This window comes from Halichoerus grypus, chromosome 12 (assembly GCF_964656455.1).
Source record: "Halichoerus grypus chromosome 12, mHalGry1.hap1.1, whole genome shotgun sequence".
In the NCBI taxonomy this organism is placed as follows: domain Eukaryota; kingdom Metazoa; phylum Chordata; class Mammalia; order Carnivora; family Phocidae; genus Halichoerus; species Halichoerus grypus.
In genome coordinates this window covers 77,847,969-77,872,139 of record NC_135723.1, presented here as the reverse complement: position 1 = coordinate 77,872,139, position 24,171 = coordinate 77,847,969, and the positions used below count along the sequence as shown (strand labels likewise).

At 40.3% G+C, this 24,171-nt stretch overlaps 1 protein-coding gene across 3 annotated transcripts in view; it reads left to right on the top strand.

The window, feature by feature from the left end:
• The first annotated feature begins 4,457 nt into the window (after positions 1–4,457).
• Positions 4,458–24,171, top strand: part of FAM3C (FAM3 metabolism regulating signaling molecule C) — a 53,352-nt gene continuing 33,638 nt past the window's right edge. Inside the window, exons 1-4 of one of the 3 annotated variants that reach the window (XM_078059505.1) lie at positions 4,561–4,711; positions 6,489–6,694; positions 17,569–17,620; positions 22,208–22,312. In XM_078059505.1, coding sequence (XP_077915631.1) covers positions 17,608–17,620; positions 22,208–22,312 — 118 coding nt within the window. In that variant the 5' untranslated portion in view covers positions 4,561–4,711; positions 6,489–6,694; positions 17,569–17,607. The other 2 variants (XM_078059504.1, XM_078059503.1) reach the window with 2 other exon arrangements.

Here is a 24,171-nt window from a genome sequence, read left to right as displayed (position 1 = left end):
TCTTTCTTTATGCAGATACGTGTGTGATAATAGGATTTCATTGTCTCTTACATATGTTTTATAATTTAAAAACCCCCTTATTTTGTATAGACAGTATTGCTTATGTATCAAATATGGCGTCATGAAATCTATGAGTGTTCCAGCTTTTAAACTATACTATTTTGCTCATATGAGGTATCTAAAGTCAAACTCATAGAAAGAGAAAGTAGAATGGTAGATGTCATGGACTGGAGGGACCGTGGAATTGGGAATTATTGTTTAATAAGTACAGAGCTTAAATTTTTCAAGATGAAAAGAGTTCTGGAGATGGATGGTAGTGTTGGTCACACAAAAATGTGAATGTACTTAATACCACTAGACTGTGCACTCAAAAAATGATTAAAATGGTAAAAACGTGTGTTAAAATGGTAAATGTATCAAATGTGCTGTGAAATCTGTGGGTATTCCAGCTTTTTTAAACTTTACTATTTTGCCCTTATAGGTTTCTAGAAAATTGAGAAATGAAACTATTAGCAAATAAAAAAGGTCATGTTTTAGCTGAACCAAAAAAGAGCATGTTAAAGTGGGTCATGGTGACCCCCAAGCTTTGAACCCCTAACTGGTTCCAAAGCTGATTTGGGGCTGCTAGCACTGAAGGGAATGTGGAGGATTTTTTCCTCCACAGACCTAGTCCTTCACCATAACTCTTAGACTTCTCTTTCACTGATGTACCCCTGCACACAATATCCTTGTACAGTCTACTATTTAAGATACAAAAACAATTATATGATAGTCTCAGGGATACTCAGAAGAAAACCTTTATTGCATAATTGAGTTTGAGTTCAGGTACTCAACTGAGTCATCACCAGTTCTTTCTTTGGTGATCCATTACACTTCTCGTAACAACTTCGGTGAAGTAAGAGAAATGTTAGGGCCCCAACATAAAAGACAGTAAGAGTGGGGATAGGCCTGGGAACATGGACCTGGGATGGAGCCTATCCTTGGCAAAAACACAGGGTGAGAGGAAAGGAGGGAAATTTAGGGTGAGGCATTTAGCAAAGGTCCAGCTAGCTCACTTGGCCAACAAAGGCTGTGAAAAAAGAGAATTTGGGAAATTTGAAGTCTATGTAGACACCTAGGACTCAGCTTGGTTCAACTGATGACTAGTCTGGCTTGTCAGGAAAGGAGTTGGTGGGATGAGAGGAGTCACATTAGTGTCCTGAGACCTATACCAACAGGCTGGATGACGTTTGAGGGTTCCGAATGCACACTGCTGAGAACATTCTGAGCAACAGTTTTTAAATCACACCTGGGGGTGGTGTTTTACCCAGTATAGGTATCCGATTTGACACTTCTACTTTTGTTTTTATTATTCTACCTCTGCTTCTTTTTTCCCTGATATTTTCAGAACGCTAGGCAAGTTTCTGGCCGTATCTCTATGGGATTGACTTTATGATCCAATAAACATGCTTTAATATTTTAAAGTAACCTTACTCCCAGAGCTGATCAGCTTTTTTTTTTTATAAACAAACTTTTCTTTCCGTGTTTCAGTTATCTATTGCTATGTAAAAAATTACCACAAAATTTAGCAACTTAAAACAATAACAATTATTTCTCAGGATTCTATGGGGCTGGCTGGTTTTAACTAGGAGGTCCCCAGGTGGTACTGTCTGGGGTCACTCATGTGATACATTTGGCTAGGAGCTTAGCTGGGGCTGGAACGTGTAAAGGGACTTCACTCAAACACCTGGGAACTCAGGTAGGGTGTCTGGGATGGTTTGAACCTAACTAGGTCTCAGTTCCTCTCTGTGTAGTTTCTCCTCATCTAGCAGCATCGTCCGAGTTTCTTTATATGTTGATTGGATCCCAAGTCAGTGAAAATGGAAGCTTCAAGCCTCAGAAGTCACACAGCATCACTTCCAGGGCATTCTGTGGATCAAAAAATGTCCCAGGGCCAGCCTAGTTTCAAGAGCAGGGAATACAGATCCTACCCCTTGATGGAGAAAGTGACATGAATTTGCAGGGATTGGAGGAATTGTTGGTAACCACACTTGCAGACAAGTTACTAGAGCAAGTATGGGAAACTGATGCCAAATGGAATATTCTGCTTGAGAACGGGTCCAGTTAAAATTCTGAGGCTTTTCATCAAGTTTTATATTTAACAATATTATGTAATCCTTATATGGGACATAGTGTAGTATGTTAGAGTTCTATATAAATCTTTGCAAGCATCAAAGAGAAAATGAACTTTTCTTTCTAAGTATACACAAGGCGGGATGGGCTTTGAGGTTGAGCATCTGGGTTTGAATCTTGGCTCTTCCAGGTACTAGCAATAGGATCTTGGGCAATTTTCCCTTTCTCTCTCTCACATTTTCTCCTCTGTATTTATAGATTGTTGTGAGGATTAAATGAGTTAATATAGCTAAATTACTTTGCAAGGAGCCTGCACACAGCAAATACGCAATAAATATTTGTTGTAAAAATACAAATTATTAATGCTTATTATCATGTAACATAGCAACACCTGTTTGGATTAAACCTCCTGGAGTTGCAAAGTCTCTGTTCTCTATAGTCTCATTAAACTTAATCATTAATCTTGATGAATTTCTCTGCCTCCTCCACCTCTTACCAAGTAAAAAGGTAGGTGAAACTACTGGTTGCTTACCAGGTGTTCTTTTTTTTTATTTTTTTATTTTTTCTTACCAGGTGTTCTAAAGAAAGCACTTACCAACTTTCAAACACTGCAGTCCTATGAAGAAATATAATTTACATTGTAACGCAGGACACTGTAACCCAGACACTCACTCACACTTAATACTGTACAAATATCTCCTGAAATAATACTTATCCTCACGTTGTGCTATGAACTCTGAAGCTTTTGCCCTATTCTATTTAAGTGATTTGAAAACAACAAAATGTTGGTTGTGCCCCACTATTATTAATTTCATTACCTACTGATGGGTTCTAACCTATATATTATGGCCATTGGCACATAGCATATTAAACACATTTTCAGATCACGAATTGTTTCAAGTGTGGTGCTGTAAGAATATGGCATATGTCATTTCTATACAGGTCAATTCGGCTATAGATCAGAAAGTCATTTCATAAATATGGCCTCACCACCCTATATGAGAGGCTTCATAAATTCTTTCAGTGAGACGGGGAAACGAGGGGAAATACATGTGGAGTAAATATTGTGGTTTTAGGTACCCTAAGAAACAAAGTGCCTTGGGGTGCCTGGGTGGCTCAGTCAGCTAAGCACCTTACTCTCAGTTTCGGCTCAGGTTGTGATCTCAGGGTCCTGGGATTGAGCCCCCATTCAGGCTCCCTACTCAGCTGGGAGTCTGCTTGAGGATTCTCTCTCCCTCTTCCTCTGCCCCTCTGCCTACTCTCTCTCTCAAATAAATAAATCTTTAAAAAAGAAAAAAAGAATAAAAGAAACAAGTGCCTCATTTGTTTGAAGCTAGATGGACCTAGGCTGGAATTCCAACTTCACAGCTTACTACATTGTATTTTTGAACAAGTTATTTAAACTTAGTTTTGGAGTCTTGATTTTTTGATTTGTTAAAAGTAATAGGCAAATAATATCTATTTTGACTAAGTTGTGAGCATTAAATGAGAACACATACCCAAAGGCCAGCAAAGGTCCAGCAAAGTACTGGGCACAAAGAAGGCTCTCAGAATGCATTTCTTGCTTCCTTCGATGGAATACAAACTGCAGAATTCACAGCTATTATTTAGGTTCTGTGTTTTATATTTTTGGAGAAAAGCTAAGGCTGGGTAGAATACTTAACTATGGTGAAACCCTATTATTTTTTTAATGCAATTTAATTTCTACAACCATGTATTGTCCTGACATTCTACTTAATAATATTTAATAGTTATTAATTGTTCTGGGATGTGGATATGAGCTATGAAACAATTTTGTGTTGTCGGGTCAGCTTTCATATAATGGGATTTGGACTGACTTCCCAATTAGCAACCCAATTGTAGGAAAAATGTGTGTAGAGGAGAAGAACATTTCTAACTGCTGTGTTGCTAAATAATTTAAACAAAAACTACGTGCAAATACACGTACTTTTTTTCCTTGGGCCAAATGTTTAAGGTTATCAGAGATCCAGTGCTTCAGGTAGCATTTTCCACAATAGGTTAGCTAGCTCTTAAGGAGTCAAAAGGTAATTGCCTAAGATGCTACGTTGATTAAGACTACCTCATAGAATCGATTCTCTAGAATGGGGCTGGTTATCTTAAATTCCTTTAAGGTCAGGATTATGAAAGCGTGTGAATGAAGGGAAGGGGGGCGCGACACCTTTTTCCCACTCTCGGGTGCTAGCCGCCGCCAGCCACCGCCAACCACCGCTGCTGCCGCACCCACGTTGGGGCAAGTCCAGATAGCTCAGCGCCGGGCGGGGGCCGCCGGGCCCACCTCTCCCTCCGCTCGCCGGCCCTTCCCGCCCGCCGGCCGGGCGCCCGCTCGGTCCTCCACCGCCAGGGGGCGGGCGCGGCTTCCCGGCGGCGGGGGCCCATTGGTCGCGGCGGGGAAGCGGGGAGGAGGCCCAGCGGCGAGTGAGTTGGCTTCCTCCTGGCCACTTCGGGGGGTGAGGGGAAGCCGGAGGAGCCCGGGAGGAAGCGGAGGAGGGAGCGGGAGGCGGCGGCGGCAGTGGCAGTGGGTGCCGTCGGCCTCCGGTAGGACTGACCGCTGAGAGGCCGGAAGGCAGGCGCGAGGCCGGTGAGACGGACGGGGAGGCGGAGAGAGCCCCGGCGTTGGGCGGGGAGGGATGGTGGGCGTCTAGGGGGAGCCGGACACGCACCTTCACCTTCATCCTCCGCTCACGCGGCCCCCGCCGGCTGGGGGCGGGCCCCGGGGCGCGCCGCGGTGGTCGTGGCGCATCCTGCGGGGGAGGGGCGGGGGGGGGCGAGCGCGGGCAGGACCGGGGCCCCCGGAGCACGGTTGGCGGGGGTTCGGGCCGCCGCCGCGGCGGTGCTTCCCCGGCTCGGCGTCTCCCTGCCCGGGTCCGCGGAGGGCGGGGCGGCGCCTGCACCTGGCGCTCGGCTCGGCGCCCCAGCCGGGGCTGCACCTGGGTGCGTGGCTCGCTGGGGCCCCGGCTCGCCGTCGGAAACCGGGCCCAGTGCTCTGAAGAGGCGAGGGTGGAACTGGATGTTGCATTTGTACTCTGTGGAGGGCCGTCTTGGCTCACTAGTAAAGTTTTAGCGTCTCCTAAACTGGAGGTACTTCTCAGTTTTAAAATTCTTCCAGCTCATTGATATTGGGTGTCAATGATGAATGTGCTGTTCCTTCTTTCTTTTTCTTCCCCATTTTTTTCCCCGTCTTCAAAATTCTCTACTGTGTACCATGGTTAGTGACCCTAGATCTAAATAATATAATGACAAATTGATGATTTGAGGTTGAGATCTACCAGCTGTGTTTCATCATCTTCTCCCCCCACCCTACTTTTTTTAAGTTTCATGTAATAGAGAGCTGCTGCCTAATCGACAGAACCTTTTGTTTTTATTTTCTTTAGTCAGAAATATATAGATACAAGATACGATACTAGGTAATTTTAGATTGCTTACTGGGCACTGTGCTGTATGCTTTCATATGCACATTTATTTCTCACAAGCCAAAGAGTAAGTCCTTTTATCTGTTTTTCTGATTTTTACAGTTGAAAATGTGAACTCTTCTGGAGGTTAAGTAAAGGTTGACGGTGACAGTAGATGCCAGACCCCTTGGACCCTTGACTACCTTGTGGGATTAGTGGTATGCAGTCAGATTTACCAAGTTTTTGGAAACATTGCTGATATTCATACCGTGCATTATAGAGTACAAAGAGATCTCCATTTTAACTTAGAAAATAAATAGTTTATGCTCTTCAACAAGAAATTGGCAGAATCGGCATCAGTTTGGGTCATATCATTAATTGTACCTCTTTCTTAAGGCTGCCAGTCTCGAGTTCTTTAGCTGTTTACTGAAGTTACCACCCCCCCCCCATTTTATACAGGTGTTAGAAGCTTTGTTTCACAAATTCCATGTAATGTTTCTCAGCTCGCTGAAGACTAGCATTTCTTGATAGTGAGAAATAAAGAGTCCGATGCAGTGATTCTCAACCAGGGGATCTCTTAGAATCAAACACAAATGAGGCTTCTTAAAAAGGCCATAGGCCACAGTCTGCGATCCTCCAAAATCCCCATGGGAGGGGACTTTTGTTTCAAAAGGGAATCAGAATAAGACTGAGCACCCCTGGGTTAAAGTGGCTTTCAAAATAAACTTAATAGATATTTTATTACAATTACAAAATTTGGATTGCTACCTTAAGCATTGGTAATTAATCTTTCATAATTAATGAAGATACATTAATGAGGGAAGGTAATTGGAGAGAGGGACAAAGGGTTAAGAGATTGTTGAATGGCAAAAAGTGGTAGTTTCAGTTTTGGGTCATCAGTCTTTTTTTTTTTTTTTTTTTTTTTTTTTTTTTACCACATATGTCCCTGCAACTTTTTCTCCCTAGCACACAAAAACTCACCAGGGGCCATCAGTGGATGACTAAACAAAATGTGGAATGCATCCATACATGGAATATCATTTAGTCATAAAGTCAATGAAGTATTCTTACATGCTGTCCTACGGATGAACTCTAACCATGCTGAGTCAAAGAACTGAGACATAAGAGATCACATCTTATAGGACTCCATCTATATAAAATATCCAGAACAGGTAAATCCACAGGGACAGAAAGCAGACTAATGGTTGCCAGGGGCTCAAGGGAAGAGGGGATGGGGAGTAACTGTTTAATGGGTATGAGGTTTCCTTCTGGAATGATAAAGTGTTTTAGAACTCAACAGAGGTGATGCCTGCACACCACTGTGAATGTATTAAATGCCACTGAGTTGTACGCTTTAACATAGTAAATTTTATGTTAAATGAATTCAATTTCCTAAAGAAAGAAATCAGAAAAAAACTCACCAGAGTAAAACTGGAAAAATCATAAAGAGTAGATGAAAAATTAATTGGATTAGAAATAAGGGAAATGTAAGTCATCTTAGAACAGCTTCAATGAAATGGAGGAGGCCAATGAAAAAGAGAATGAAAATACCAGTGGGGTAAGCAGTGGAAACTTAGAAGAACTGGAACACTTAATTTCCTCCTCTGAAACTCAGCTGACTGTATTTTAGGAGCGGAATAAAAGTCACAAAACCTCTTAAAGTTTAAATATCTTAGGAATCTTGCTCAATTTCCCCAAATTAAGAAAATAAGGCCTTGCATGGAATTAAATAATTTGGTTAATGCCATTCATGAATCAACTAAATGCAGAACTATTGCTTAAAAGCCAGATACGTGATCCCAAGGACAGGAATCCTTGTGGACTAAGTACAAGACAAACGTACGCTACTATCCGAAGCTCTGAGCTGGCTGGATTTTTGTGAGACCTGGGGTCAAAATTGGTTGGTTCTTGGGTCTTGCACCTTTCAGCTTTAAGAATGTTAAATGTATTCAGTTTTATTTTTGCCCTTGTTCTCAATGATAGGTATTTTTGTCAGTCCATCTCTCTTTTCCTGGATGGTACCGTGTGGGATTAAGTGGTTTACATTACAGCTGTTTAACCCGCAGTTGTAGAACTCGGAAGGAGCAGGCCGAACTAAGTGTCATTTTCTGTTTTTGGCATGTTGGTGCTCCCAGTTACAGAAATCTGATCATTTGATTTCTTCCACTGGATTATAACTTTTTAAGCGAAATTCTGCTTTGGTGGGTGAGGAAAAACTGCAAGAAAACATTTGGGTAATTTTGAATCTAATACTGTTGTAACCATTGCAAACAAGAGTTCTCTCTGCTCTGTTCCTCAGTACTTGTCTCCAGATTTATTCACTGCCTGCTTTTCCCTCCTCACCCCAACAGGAGACCTGGCCCAGAGTCAGGCTGATTTCCATTCATTGTTAAGGAAATAATGAAATTCTTGTTTTATAAGTTTTACCTTTGGGCTTTTTTGGCCTTGATGTGCCCCCCCCCCCCATCTCCAAACTTCTCTGTGTGTTTGGATTGCTGTACTGTAGATCTGAAGTTCTCAGATCTGAGTGAGAGTGAGAACCACCTGGGGAGCTCATTAAACATGCAGGAGTTTTAATCCTCCTAGGGATTCTGGGCTCAGGAATTTGCATTTTAAAAAGCCCACCAATAATCGTGGTGTCTGTGCTGTGGGTTACATTGTAGTTAGGGCTTCAAAGAACCAGATACGCTGTTTCATTGAATCTAAGATATTTGTAAGGTACACCATTATTTTATATACTACCATGGGGGAAAATGTGATTGTAAACCTCATCCTAGTTTAAGACATGTTATAGTGGACATGTTAGAATGAGGGAAGTAGTGTATACCTTACAATCAATAAAATCATCTCAGGTGCCTCAGGAACCACAGGCCGCTCTTAAGGTAAATGATTATTATGAGTCATGGAAGCTATGAGATACAAGAATTACAGTGTAGCATTTCTTCAGATCTTTTACCATGTGAAGTATTTGTTTACAATACGATTTAATGTAAGGTGTCCTTACCTGACATTTATTTGTAATGAAGATGATACTGATGACTTGTTTTAAAATGCAAGGTAGCTGGATGGAAGGGTGTAATGCACTCTAGTTTGGCCCCATATCATTTTCATCCTATCCATTTCCAGTCATTTATGTGTTGATAGTTCAGTTCAGAAGTCTTATTTCTAGTTTCTTTGTACTTTAGTGATTTCCATTTTGTAATTACTGAGATATTAATGTAATGTCACATTGACATCATGTGTGGCTTGATCATTTGATTTCTATCTTTCTTATCACCCTTTTTCTTTTAGAGAGTCCCTCTTGATGCCAGGAGGTGATAATATGCATGTATACCAGCCATCTACTATCCGATCTTGAGTAGTTACAGGATATAGTGGTAATAATCAGGGTAAACAGCAGTGTGTCTCTGAATAAACCTGAACTCTGGCTGCCAACTCAAGAAGGGCCTTTGTGGCGTATCAGGTACTGAATGACAGAATGCCCGTGGGTTCCAACAAACCTTTCTCCACTAATGAGCATTCAGCAAAGAGCAACCCCACCTACTTATGGTGCTTCCTTCAGTGGTATCATCTTAGAAAATGAAATATTTTTGTCAGGAAGAGGTTGGTTAGCCCTGTTAGATTTGGGAGGGGAAGCAGAACACATGTCCATTTAGTTTTTAATCACCTGAAGTGTTTACAGAAAATGTGGTTAAAAAGCTTGTTGATCAACTGAAATATTTCCGAAATCTGATACCTCAAAGTTCTGAAGAGGTAAGAACTTTAGATCTCTAGCTAATTCACATTGGTTGAAGGAGTTGGACTAGGGAATCCTTAACATTGAGATGAATCATGTTGAAATACATTTGCTCTTAGGATGTAGTGTGGGTGGTCTGCCAGGTGTGGTTACTTCTCCCTCCGTTGAGTCTTTGGGGTGAGGTTGATCTAGGAGAGGCACGGGCATGATTTTACTTAGCAGGGCACCTTCGCTTTTGTACATGGAGAGACAGGTTGATTGTTACAGTTATACTTCGTCATATTTCATTGTTAGAAGAAAGGCATTTTATCTAGCTGCTGTAGATCAGGTAGAAGTTTTCAAAGGGTTGCTCTCTCCATTCCCTGCCTGGAGAACCAACTAAAAACGAGGTGTAGGTATTTATGGTGGACTGTGGAGGAAAGCAAAATTCACCCAGAACAATCCCAGTATGCTTCATATTAAGCATTGGTTAGCATTCTGGAGGGGAGTTAGAAACACTTTCTGGCTCATCTGTGCTTTTTCATAGTATGCTTTTAATTCTGTTTGTTTTTTAGCCATAATTAGCTACTAATCCTCTTTTTAATGTATTTTGAATATGATGCATTACAAAATAAGAAAAGCCATTTGATGGTAGTTCAAATAACGTAAAAAATCTAGGCATAGATTATATCCCTCTCTTCCCAACGTTTTCAATAGGAAATTAAAATTCTTTTCTGAAAGACTTATTTATTGGTACTCTTGAGCCATTATTTAAGTTTTGGTCTGTTGCTTTACAGTCTCACCTTTTTGAAAGCCGCTTTGCAGAAGGAGTAGTTACATTCATGTTTTTCCTCAGTGATCATTTGAAAAAAATGGTTATTCTTGACATTATAGAATCCATACAGATCTCCTCTCCCCATTCCCAGGAGTGTGTGGATTTTTTGCTCCTTTTTTCTTCTAGTCAAAAGAAGGTTAGTTTGGTCCTTTAAAAACCTGGGATACTTTTCTAATTGTTAGGTAGTCATTTAAAAAATTTTTCCTCTGGGGTGCCTGGGTGGCCAGGTCGGTTAAGCGTCTGACTCTTGATTTCCGGTCAGGTCATGATCTCAGGGTTGTGAGATCGAGCCCTGTATTGGGCTCTGCACTGAGCTTGGAGCCTGCTTAAGATTCTCTCCCTCTGCCCCTCACCCCCACCCCTGCTTGCATGCACTCTCTCTTTCTCTCAAAGAAAAAAAATTTTTTTTCCTTTAATTATTACCAGGTTAAACCTACCCAGTTTTTAAAAGGTGTGTAACGTGTGTATGTTGAAGTGGTAGACTCTTTTAAATGGATGCATTTTCTAGGATTGAGAATCAGAGTGGCCTACTAGTGCTGAAATACTTTCTGAAGTTAGTAATGAGATTTTTTTCTATTAAGCATTCAGTTTTAATAACACCAAATTCTATTAAATTCACAATATTCATAACACAATGAGAGCAGCTCAGATGTCATAATCAGTTTTTAAATGTTCTGGTGCTTTCAAATGAATGCAGTCTTCTCACCCCTCTTCATTTTGTTATTTCAAAAATGTATCCAGCCTGGCAAGGGTGAGTGTGCGGTGAGACAGGGTACTTGATAGCAGTCTGCAGCTACTATAGTGATAGTTTGTTGGGTTTTTTTTTTTTTTAAAGTAAAGATTTTTGAAAGCTTAATATTTGCAATTTTAAAAGTTGATCAGACATCGGATACACACCCACCCCCTTTAAGCCTATCACAAAAATAATCACTTTTAAATACATATGTAAAGAAAACAGTAGTGTCAGTTTTCTTCACCAACATAATTTTACAGTTAATGAAATGGGTTGTAATAACATTAATTTTTATCCATTTCTTTATACCTGCTCAGATTGCTTTGGAAAACATTCCAAAGTCTAGATTATACCTGTTTTTGCTATAGATGGATTGCTTCATTTATAGGAAGGGGAGGATTTTTTTTTTTCCTTCCTTTTCAAGAGGATCCATTATGTTGTTCCTCATGGAGTATCTGCTTCTTTCCATGGAGACCAGGGGAGTAAGAAACTGTATGATGAACGCATACAGAACACAAAATTTGGGGTGGTTTCATCTGTCCTCCATCGGTAGTAGTACTTCTGAGAGGACCGATAGGAGCCTTGTGGAACTTAGGTCCTGCAAATAACCCTGCAAGAAATGGTGAAATATTAGAGCATGGTCTATTTTAAAAGTTTGTTTTTTTTTTTTAGTTTAAATTTTACTTTTGATTTCTCTGTCTCAGGTTGTCAAATTACGACCCATGGGTCACTGTGGCTCATGAGCCAAGATAGATTTTTATGTTTTTAAGTGATTGGGAAAAAAGTCAAAAGAAAAGTATTATTTGGTAACATGAAGACTTTATGAAATTCAAATTTCAGCGTTCATAAATAAAGCTTTATTGTAACACTACTGGGCCCATTTGTTTACGTATGTCTATGGCTGCTTTCCAGGTACAACTGCCAAGCAGAGTAGTTGCCATGGGGACTGTATGTATGGGCAACAAAACCTAAAATATTTACCGTCTGGCCCTTTTACAAAAAAGTTTGCCAACATTTGCTCTGTTTTGTTTGCATAAGTGTGGGTATTTTCGCGAATTGTTTTTAACGCCATACTTCTGTTTGTAACTTACAGGAGAGTCACTCACCCTCATGACCATTAGGTGTAGAGTCGTTTTGTTTTCAGTGTTTGCTCATTTCCCTCTTTAACTGCTCTAGGACTGAAAATGTAATCTCTAACGTTCTGATTTTGAGGAAGCCTGTTATTAGGCTGGGTTCTCTAGAGATACTGCACTGAGAGGAGATAAAAGACCTAAGACTGATCGGTAATCATGAGGAATTGGCTGCTGTGGTTGTGGAGGCTGAGAAGCCCCAGGCGGCTGGGGGAGCCAGTGAGTCTTCCTCCAGCCGCGAAATGGCAGAGCCCGCGTGTGAGTTTCAGTCCTGATTCCAAGGCAGCTGAAGATGACGTTCCAGGCGGAAGACTGTGTGGGCAGGGAGAGCGAATTCTCCCTTACTCAGATTTTTTTGGTTCTGTTCAGGCCTCCAATTGGATGAGGCGGATTTTTGTTGGGGAGAGCCACCTGCTTTACTCAGATGTTAGGCTCATCCAGAAACGCCCTCACAGATGATCCCGTAATAACGGTTAAGCAGATATCTGGGTATTCCATGGCCCAGTCAGGTTGACGCATGAAACGTAGCCATCACAGGGCCTAAATGTACTGAAATCTATCTGCTTGCACTGACCTTTGTTTCTCTGCGTCCTTGTGAAAAGCCCTAGTTTGCATGAGTATTACAGTCGTCCGAACTTCACTCCGTTGATGCATGTGACATTGCCATTTGACCAGCAACGAATTAAAGTTGGATTGAATTAAGTGATGGTTTCTTTATATTTGCAGAGAAGGATTTATAGTACTTTCTTCCGGTTTAGTTGATTGTGGCTTGTTAATACTGAATCCATCAGTGGGTGTTTTTGTATGCTTCATTTTCTTCTTTCTGTCTTGGAGGGGTGTTTTAATACGTGTGCTTAATCATTTTGACGAACTGTCAAATCTCTGGAGTGGCTAGTTGGCAGCAGAGGTTAACAAATTCCCGAGCAATTTACAAAAGCCACATTGATTGGCATGGAATTTGGTCAGCAAGTTGCTTCTATTAGAGTATGTCAGTGAGCTGCTGAGGTGAGAGGGAAGTGTATTTGTACTATCAGCTTCTTACCCTTAGTATGACTTGAGACAAACCCTTTGACCTCATTTGTAATGCCATCAAAACATGCACTACACCTAGGGGGCTGCTGGGAAGATTACATAAAATAAGAATGTGTACAAAAAGCACTGCTGAGTGCATTACCTAGTTTATTTTAATTGACAAGACCTTCCCCTCTGGTAAATAATTGTTTTTATGGCTTATTTAGTTGATGTAGAATGGTGTTCTTGTCGTGCACCTGTTGTAACTCAAGTCTGCTTCTCAAGGAGAGAATGAAAGTATCACTTGACCTGTGGTTTTATCTGTTGTTCTCAAATTGATTAATTCTAGGTTGAGGCCTGTTGATTCAGGCCTGATTTTAAAAAAACTTGACCAAATTAGAGCAAAGTAGGTAGTTGGGTTAAAGAAAATGTTTAAATGACAAGGTATTCAAAGAAATTCAGGACGTCAGTCTGAGATCCTAATGTGGGCTCTCTTCTGCAGTCCAGGTCACATACTTACTGTTCCGTGGCCCAGGGGCATCGTGGTGGCCCTCCTTGCAGCAAACTCTCAGATGATTGTGCGCTTCTACACATTAGCAGCCTGATTGGGTTTGAGCATTTATTTAACACACTGAAACTTGTTGTTTTGACTTCGGCTACATTCTTGGGGAGCAAAGGTACTATCAGAGGTTTTTTTGGTTTTGTTCCTTTTTTTTTTTTTTTTTAAAGATTTATTTATTTATTTGAGAGAGTGAGAATGAGAGAGAGTACATGAGAAGGGGGAGGGTTAGAGGGAGAAGCAGGCTCCTTCCTGAGCAGGGAGCCTGATGCGGGACTCGATCCAGGGACTCCAGGATCATGACCTGAGCTGAAGGCAGTCGCTTAACCAACTAAGCCACCCAGGCGCCCCAGGTTTTGTTCCTTTTTTTAAATTTTATTATGTTATGTTAGTCACCATACATTACATCATTAGTTTTTGGTGTAGTGTTCCATGATTCATTGTTTGCGTATAACACCCAGTGCTCCATGCAATACGTGCCCTCCTTAATACCCATCACCAGGCTATTCCATCCCTCCACCCCCCCCTTCCCTCTAAAACCCTCAATTTGTTTCTCAGAGTCCATAATCTCTCATGGTTTGTCTCCCACTCTGATCCCCCCCGCCTTCATTTTTCCCTTCCTACTATCTTTTTTTTTTTTTTTTTTTAACATACAATGTATTATTTGTTTCAGGGGTACAGGTCTGTGGTTCATCAGTCTTAACAATTTACAGCGCTCACCATAGCACATACCCTCCCCAGCGTCTATCACCCAGCCACCCCATCCCTCCCACCCCCCACCACTCCAGCAACCCTCAGTTTGTTTCCTGAGATTAAGAATTCCTCATATCAGTGAGATCATATGATACTTGTCTTTCTCTGATTGACTTATTTCGCTTAGCATAATACCCTCTAGTTCCATCCACATCATTGCAAATGACAAAATTTTGTTGTGTTTTTTTTTTTGATGGCTGCATAATATTCCATTGTATATATACACCACATCTTCTTTATCCATTCATCTGTTGATGGACATCTTGGCTCTTTCCATAGTTTGGCTATTGTGGACATTGCTGCTATAAACATTGGGGTGCCTGTGCCCCTTCGGATCACTACATTTGTATCTTTACGGTAAATACCCAGTAGTGCAATTAACTGGGTTGTATGGTAACACTATTTTCAACTTTTTGAGGAACCTCCATACTGTTTTCCAGAGTGGCTGCACCAGCTTGCATTCCCACCAACAGTGTAGGAGGGTTCCCCTTTCTCCACATCCTCGACAACATCTGTCATTTCCTGACTTGTTAATTTTAGCCATTCTGACTGGTGTGAAGTGGTATCCCATTGAGGTTTTGATTTGGATTTCCCTGATGCGGAGCGATGTTGAGCACTTTTTCATGTGTGTCTGTTGGCCATTTTGATGTCTTCTTTGGAAAAATGTCTGTTCATGTCTTCTGCCCATTTCTTGATTGGATCATTTGTTTTTTGGGTGTTGAGTTTGATAAGTTCTTTATAGATTTTGGATACTAGCCCTTTATCTGCTATGTCATTTGCAAATATCTTCTCCCATTCTGTCGGTTGTCTTTTGGTTTTGTGGCCTGTTCCCTTTGCTGTGCAAAAGCTTTTTATCTTGATGAAGTCCCAATAGTTCATTTTGCCCTTGCTTCTCTTGCCTTTGGCGATGTTTCTAGGAAGAAGTTGCTGTGGCTGAGGTCAAAGAGGTTGCTGCTTCTGTTCTCCTCAAGGATTTTGATGGATTCCTGTCTCACATTGAGGTCTTTCATCCATTTTGAGTCTATTTTTGTGTGTGGTGTAAAGAAATGGTCCAGTTTCATTCTTCTGCATGTGGCTGTCCGATTTTCCCAACACCATTTGTTGAAGAGACTTTTTTCCATTGGACATTCTTTCCTGCTTTGTCGAAGATTAGTTGACCATAGAGTTGAGGGTCCATTTCTGGGCTGTCTGTTCTGTTGGTTTTGTTCTTTTCTAGTCTATCCTAAAAGTGCACTTCCTACCACCAGTATTCTAGTTTTGGTAAATAGCTCCAATTTCTATATCTCTACATTTTTAATGAATGTATCAGAAAAACTGTAGATTCTTCCACCTGTTGCTTCTGGATTAAAGAGCTGTGAATTTCTAGCCCAGGACTTTTTACTTTTTTACTGTTGTGTTAATTTTCTGTGAAGCTGTTTTATCCCTGCTTGATTTTTGGAGGTTCAGCCTGAGGTTTGTGCCAGGTATATTCCACTAAATTTCTGCTTTTTTTCTCCTTGAGATGATTATATGTAATGATTTTCTTTGTTTTTTATTTTTATTTTTATTTTTTTTTAAAGATTTTATTTATTTATTTGAGAGAGAGAGAATGAGAGAGAGAGCGAGTACATGAGAGGGGGGAGGGTCAGAGGGAGAAGCAGACTCCCTGCCGAGCAGGGAGCCCGATGCGGGACTCGATCCAGGGACTCCAGGATCATGACCTGAGTCGAAGGCAGTCGCTTAACCAACTGAGCCACCCAGGCGCCCAATGATTTTCTTTGTTTTTTAAATGTCATCCTAAGAAGACAAGTTAGGGATGACTTGGAATTAGCATACTGTAAACACGTTCCTTGATTTGCTCTCAAATATATTTGATACTTTTTCCTTATGCTGATCTGTACTCTTGCGTCATTAATTTGTCGTAAGCAAACTAAAAATGTGTTAGGCTGAGATTTTATGAGATTTTAATTTAGAGATTTTATGAAATGTTCTCTCAGAAATTTAATAGAAAACATGAATTCCGCTAGACATTTGCAGTTGCTTATTGCAGTCCTGTTAGTATGAGTGTAGAAGCAGGCCTATGGGACCGTGCCAGTAGGGGGTGGGTTTGTGAGGCGGTGACTTCGCTGGTGCAGGGGTCCTCAGCAGGGAATGGAACTAGTGAAAAAGAACAGCACGCGTCTGCCCAACTGCTTACTCACTTCCAAAGAAATTTTCTAGGCCACATTCGGATAAGAGCGAAGTTATTTTGGAATATTAACTGGGAGGAAAGGTCTGTGAGTGTTGTGAGCGTGTAGTGTTCCATTTTGCTGGAAGTCAAAAGAGGATTTAAAACCAGTCAGGGATTTCATTTGAAAAGCCAAGGATTTTTTTTTTTTTCCTGCTTTTATGTGATGGCTTGTGGATACTTTAGTATCTGTTGTTTCCTTTTAGTATTTCCCTAGCCTGTGGATAAGTAGTTAGCTTAAATAGATTGATAACACTGGCTTTTCGTATTATGTGCAACGTGTTCAGATAACAGAGGAAAAGAAATCAATAATGTTCCATTTGCTATTAGTTTAAATGTTGATATTTTCTTCAGGGGAAATTGGGCAGAAGAAAGGGAGCTCTCCTAAGAACACTGGTTCTTGGATGCTCACCACCCCCACCCTGGCCTATTTCTTACTGGTGAATGAACAAACTGGATGGTTCACTTCCTTTCTGTGTCCTTCAGGGGTGTGCTCCTATTTTTATTTAAAACATTCTGTGAATTACTAGATCAGACATCAGCATTGAAACATCAATATCAAGGACAATCTAAAACAAAGGTCTCAGATACATTAATCAAAATTTTCTTTTGAATTCCTTTCCTATACCGTAGGTGGAGTAGACTGAGGCAGCTGTCTAGTTAAACCTGTGCATGAATTTCCTGTCAAACTCATTTACTTGCTTTTTCATTTTCTTTTTAAAATTTCACCAATCTTGGGCACCTGGGTGGCTCAGTTGGTTAAGCGACTGCCTTCGGCTCAGGTCATGATCCTGGAGTCCCTGGATCGAGTCCCGCATCGGGCTCCCTGCTCGGCAGGGAGTCTGCTTCTCCCTCTGACCCTCCCCCCTCTCATGTGCTCTCTCTCATTCTCTCTCTCTCAAATAAATAAATAAAATCTTTAAAAAAAAAAAAATAAATAAAATAAAATTTCACCAATCTTGAGTAATTTCCTAGGAGGGAAACACACACAAATGTCATGACATTTGTCTAATTAGTTTATTATATATACTTCAAGTCAAACTCAATCTAGGCAGGAATGCTTATTCTAGACCTAATGATGTTTGCCTTTTCTTTTGATTTTAGGAGGTTGTTTAATGAAAAGTGCCATAGACTGAACGAAACATGAGGGTAGCAGGTAAGATACTTAATTCAGTAGAAATAGTTTTACTTTTCACATAATTTGTTTATTTAAATGGCTAAAAGAGAGAGTAAATAATCTTTTTCTATATTAAGAACAAAGCTGATATATATATGTATAACAGACTAAATCACTACTTCGCCTACTTTTTTATGTAGTCAGTAAATCACAAATTGGACAAACTTGTGAAAATTATTTATACGAAATTTTTTTAAGTTACGGCTTTAATGTTTATGTTCTTACACATTAAGCTTATTTGCCTAATAGAATAAAATGCCCATATAAGTAACAATTTTGATAACCTAATAAGGAGACTGATTTTTGTTTTTGCTAAGTTCTTGCTTTTTGAGAAAAATAAGTCATAAAGTTTAGAAGAAGCTTACGTCTTTGTTATATATGTACTTACCTGGAAACTGGAAACTAGTGTATGTGAACAATTCGGTAAAATGTATGTTTGCTTAAGTGAATATTTGCTGGTTCGAGTTCAATCTGCATAAGTGAGGTTATGTCTAAGATAAGCATATTGAGGAAATTGCAAAACACAGCTTGATGTTCATAGTATTAAGGGAACTATCTTTAAACATTATATAAAGTTGCATAAATAATGGGAGATGCTGATGACCTCTTCCTGCCTTGATTGTGAAAATGTTTTCTCCCAGCGCCACCCCTCCTTCAGCACAGCCAAGGCCCTAGAGGAAACGCACACTTTACGTAGAAATTTCTACTATGTGTGTTTCCAACATAGAAGGTAACTTGTAATTTCTCAAAGTCAAGATAGTCTTTCTTGTAATTCTCATCTTCTCACCAGCAAGCCAAGTATTTTCCTACGGGGGGGCATCTCTTAGAAGTGTCTAAAGTCAAGGCGGGTGAACAAAACGAGGCTTCGTGCTTCAGTCGTCATTCTGTGGAATCAGGTGCAGGTGATTAAACATCATGCTCGTTAAGCAGAGATACCAGGGTTCACAGATGCCCTTGTGGAAATTTGGAAATCTGGACCCTTTGGTCATGAACTTACAAAACTGTCCTTTTTTTGAGTAGCTATTCAGTTGTTGAAGGAAAATATTCCCAGAAACTAAGAGCTTATTTGTGGTTTAAAAAACATACTACAGTGTCTTTTTTTTAATGATCTTTGAATATGGCAGGACTGACTATTGATGATCATGTGTCTCCACATGATTTTAAAAGTACATTAATTAAACATAGTGATTGAAATACAAGTTTTCTCTTCCTCACATAACTCTACATTCATTCTAGTTGAAATTAAATTTTCATTTAGTTCATTTCTCTGATTCTGACACTTCCAAGGTTAATTGATAAATAATTATTCATTGAGTATCTGTTTTATGTTTGGCAGTATTCCTAGTATAGGTCTTGAAGGGATTGGTTTTGATGAGCAAAGAGAAGATTAGCTGTTAATTTATTGCCTTTAGTGTGCTTTATCTCATCTAATTTAAGAAAATCTGGTTGCTTTGAAATATTCTTATAGCCTTTATTTTTACAGTAAGGCAACAGTGTCTAAAGTGTATGCTTTTTGGTTTGTGAAAAATAGGGACACACTCAGATTAGTGCAGTCCATGGCTAGAAGGAAGAGAGAGTCTCATGGAAAGTTAAGAATGGGGACTATGACAATAGCCAAACTATGGAAAGAGCCTAGATGTCCATCAACAGATGAATGGATAAAGATGTGGTATATATATATATATATCTACACAATGGAATATTATGCAGCCATCAAAAAATGAAATCTTGCCATTTGTAATGACATGGATGGAACTAGAGGGTATTATGCTAAGTGAAATAAGTCAATCAGAGAAAGAGAAGTATCATATGATCTCACTGATAGGACGAATTTGAGAAACAAGGCAGAGGATCATAGGGGAAGGGAGGGAAAAATGAAACAAGACGAAACCAGCGAGGGAGACAAACCATAAGAGACTCTTAATTTCAGGAAACAAACTGACGGTTGCTGGAGTGGAGGAGGGTGGGAGGGATGGGGTGGCTGGGTGATGGACACTGGGGAGGGTATGTGCTATGGTGAGTGCTGTGAATTGTGTAAGACTGATGAATCACAGATCTGTACCCCTGAAACAAATAATACATTATATGTTAATAAAAAAAATTAAAAAAAAACAAAACCTTGTAAAGTTGTTGAAAGGATTAAAATTTTAAAAACTCCGCCCCCCCCTCCCCCCCCCCGCAAAAAAATAAGAATGGGCACTATGGTGTGGTATGGTCTGGCCCCTTTATGTCCAGAGTTGAATGGTGACTAGCTCTGGAGGAGACCCCTCTGTAACGGAAGTTCTAGAACTCTAACATTACGGAGGCTGTGCTAGTATTCACCTGCCTGCTCCTTTCTGGGGCCATCTGTTTATTCTATTACCAGTTCATTTCTCCATCTCAAACTTTTCTCTGCCTTAGAGCTTTTGTTTCCTTCTAGTTCCTCTGATGGTCCAGTGCCAGTGAATAGGTCTTGGTTGAAGACTCACTTCTGCCAGTAACTAGTTATGTGACTTTAGGCAAGTGATCAAAAGATTTTCAGCCTTGATTTCTTTTCTGTAAAATGAAAATAATACATTGGAAAGCTGTGCTAATGCGATTATGCTTGTAAAGCATTTAGCTCCATAGAAGGCACTCAGTAAATGGTGTGTGTGTATTGTATACACAAATGTATATATGTACGTATGCATATATATGACATATATGACGTACGCAGTTTGTTTAGTGTAGGCTCAGATCTAACTTGGTATTGAGTTTAGTCTAGAACTTTCATGTATTATAACCTTGATATTTTATTCATTTTAATATTTTAATCTTAAACAGTAAATGTTTCATATATCTGTTCTAAGGGACAGGGAAAAGTTATCTCTGGTTGCACATGCTCATGATTGCTAGAAAATGAGTGGTTAAGGCTGTCATGTGATATACAGTCTTCCAGCCCTTGGTCTTAAGTGATCAAGAAGGAATGTGTCACCTCTTACCATTCATCTATTTAGCAAACACTTGTTGAGAGGAATGACTATGTCCGGGCACTCTGCTAGATCCTTGGGGGCAAGAACTCAAAGCCTATTGGAATTTTGCTCTCTTAGGCACTAAACATGTAGGCAGCTTGTAGTTGCTTTTGAAAATAAGAAGTGATTTTTGGAGGGGAGAAGGTTGGACACAGGAGGTGCGGAGATTGATTAGGTTAGTGAGGCTTCCTCACTGCCATCTCATTTCTGTGTTTGTAGAGTGTTTCTAAATAGAAGTGAGGAGCTCTGTGAAACCAGCACTTCTCAGCATCACTGGCCCTTTGAGAGCATCGGTTCATTCTCTTCCCGCTCCTTGAAGGATGTAGTCCTAGTTCTTTAGGTTTAGGAAATTAGAGCGAACACATAGTTCCTTTTTTACTCTTCCTTACCCACTGAGTTGAGTTTTGGTAGTGTTTTAGGAGAATGTGGTAATTTGGTGCTAGAACGGAGTACTGTACCAAGCACTGGGCCCGTCAGGATCCCTGGATTCTGGACCTTCTGCTGCTGCGATGTTATTTGTAATCGGGCGCAGTTGCCTGACCTCTGGGCTTTTGTTTCCTTAAGGCTGGAGAGATGCCTGCTGATCCCATCTACCTCTTTTAGATCAATATAAATTAAACTTTTGGTAAGAGGGGAATGGAGATGGTACAGGCAAATACTAGTATTGTTCCTGCACAACCTAATGAGATGCTCTGAGATCCTAGGGGAGAGGGGAGGATATTTCTTCCTTGTCATTTTCCATTTCCTTTCCTGTCTTGCACTTTTTTTTTTCTTTCCTAGATTTGCCTAGCTATGGAGAAAAAAGACAAGTCTTCGATTCCTGTTAAGCAGTTAGCTAGCTAGTAGCTGGTAGCGCTAACTCTGTGAGGCACCCAGAAATGGTTAAAGGTAGAAAGGTATGAAAGTCTACGAGCGTGTCTTGATGGAGCTTATCATGTAACCACATTATGAAGCATGTGCAGTAGGTGCTAGATTAAGTCCTCTAGGATTCCAGGAGGGTAAGTGTAAGGATGAACACTTTGTTGTTCGCTATAGCAAGAGTGCTTGTGTAGCTCTAAGAGACAGGATGGTTGGTGATAGGACAGTAAACCTGTTATATGTCACCTGAGAGTTCCTTACTTAGCGTCATGGAGTTGCCGTAGTATCTCCACAAGGTCCAGCGTTTTTGTATTATCCCTGTATAGTGTTGCCCTTTATATTTGGAAAGGGTTAGGAATGCGTCATCCCACATACTTGCTGATGGTGTTCCATTTGCCATGATACTTTTGTGTAGTTTTGGTTTTTTGTTGTTGTTGGTTTTGTTTTTGTTTTTTCATGAGAAAACTAGGCAGATGAGTCAAGCAGTCCTGTGTTTGGGTTACTGGCCAATCTGATAATTCTTTGATCAGGAAAATCCCTTATCTTGATAGATGGTGGGTGCAGTTTTTGTTGTAACTCAAGTAAAATTAAGATCCAATAGATAAAATTTATTAGTTTTAAGAAATTTTTTTATAAACTTAAATTTTTCATGAAAATGCATTCATAAAAGTTCTGTGGTCTCAGGAGCTCATGCTGAATTATTTCTGCCCCTTTCTAGGTGCTGCAAAGTTGGTGGTAGCTGTGGCAGTATTTTTACTGACATTTTATGTTATTTCTCAAGTATTTGAAATAAAAATGGATGCAAGTTTAGGAAATCTATTTGGTAAGTTCCATTTTTTTCCCCTTTCTTAAATCTTGTTTTTGATTGGTTGTCTATAAATTTTTACCATTTATCAGCATCAAGTCACTCTGCTGTTTAGTCTGTCTAGAAAAGAAAATGGAAATATGTCAGTAAGTGTGATCCATTAGAATATTCTAAAATACGCAATAGGAAGTCTTAAAATTAATTCCGTATAAAGCATGAATCTTCTATTCAACATTTGGAATAGATTTAACGGGGTCTATTTCATTCATGGCATTCTAAATGAATATTCTGGAAGATATCACATGCTATTCGAGTCAGCTGCTAGAAAACTTGGAACCAAATCTAGCCCTCAGTTAGTAAGTGGAGTCATGATAATGCATTTTAAATACCAGCCACAGAAATCCATCTTGCTTTCCTACCCTTATTTCCTTCTGCATCATTTTTCTCTCTGCCAGTTTATTTAATGCTATATTGTAAACATACCATTGTAAGCTACTTTAACTCAGTTTTTTAACAAAATTCTTAAGTTAGTAAATTTGGAATGTTTGAATGAGCTTTGGTTGAAGCGTTAAGGTATTAAAAAATTATGCATGAAAAGTGAGAATATGAAACCTAGAAACAGTATTTTGACCCATGAGACAGAAATCTGTTGGAACAACTTTGAGATCTCTGGAATAGGGAGTTTTGCTTTCCATAAATTAGTATTTGGAAGGGATCCCAAGACCTCGTTCACTTCTTCTCACATCTAGTTTCAAGACTCCCTTAAACCAGTGGTCCTCCAGCTTTAATATCAAAGGAACCTCCCTGGGATCTTGGCATACAGACTCGGATTCAGTGTCTGGGATGGGGCCTGAGAGTCTGCATTTCTAACAAGCTCCCAGGTGATGCTGAGGTTTCTACTCACAGACCCACACATACTGAGTATCAAGGCTTTAGACAATTCTGATGTGTAATCATCAGTTTCTGTATAAACATTTTCAGGTCACTTTTCTTGCAAAAACTACTTAAAAGTACTTTTTATATTGCACTGAATTCTGTCTTTTATACTCCCCAGTAGTATCAGTGCACTGATCTTCTGTCTGCTGGAGTTCCCTTCCACACCAATGAGCTCTCAAATAGTTAAACTGCAGTCATACTCCTTCAGGCCATCTTTTTTTGTAAGTTTTCATCTTCTCCAGTTATGGAATTCCCCCCACTTTGAACCATTCCTCTCAGTGTACTGGCTGTTTTCTTCCTGAACCATCTGTTTTTCGATACCCATTTTAAAATGAAGTATCCAGGGGTGCACCTGGGTGGCTCCATGGATCAAGCGTCCAACTCTTGATTTTGGCTCAGGTCATGATCTCAGGGTCGTGAGATCCAGCCTCCTGTCAGGCTCCGCACTGGGCATGGTACCTGCTTAGGAGTCTCTCTCTCCCACTCCCTCTGCCCGCCTCTTAAAAAAAATACACACCCACACACACACACACTAGGATTCAGTATAGAGGAGTCATTACAAAGTACAGTGATATCTTCTACCTACTTCCACCTACTTCTGTTACTACGAAGAGGCCTGCCTGGTGTCCTTTGAGAGCACAGCTGGTTGCGGTTGAATAATGGGGCAGAAAAACACTGAAGGCTTTGAGGACTTGTTCAGGGTCACTGGGAAAACAATGTGTATGGCCAGGTCACCTAAGAAAGGTTGATGGTAAGGGAAGAAGATTGTGGCAGAAGCAAGTTGAATGTTTTGTTTTGTTTTGTTTTGTTTTTTAAGATTTTATTTATTTATTTGACAGAGAGAGACACAGCGAGGGAGGGAACGCAAGCAGGGGGGTGTGGGAGAGGGAGAAGCAGGCTTCCTGCAGAACAGGGAGCCCGACGTGGGGCCCAATCCCAGG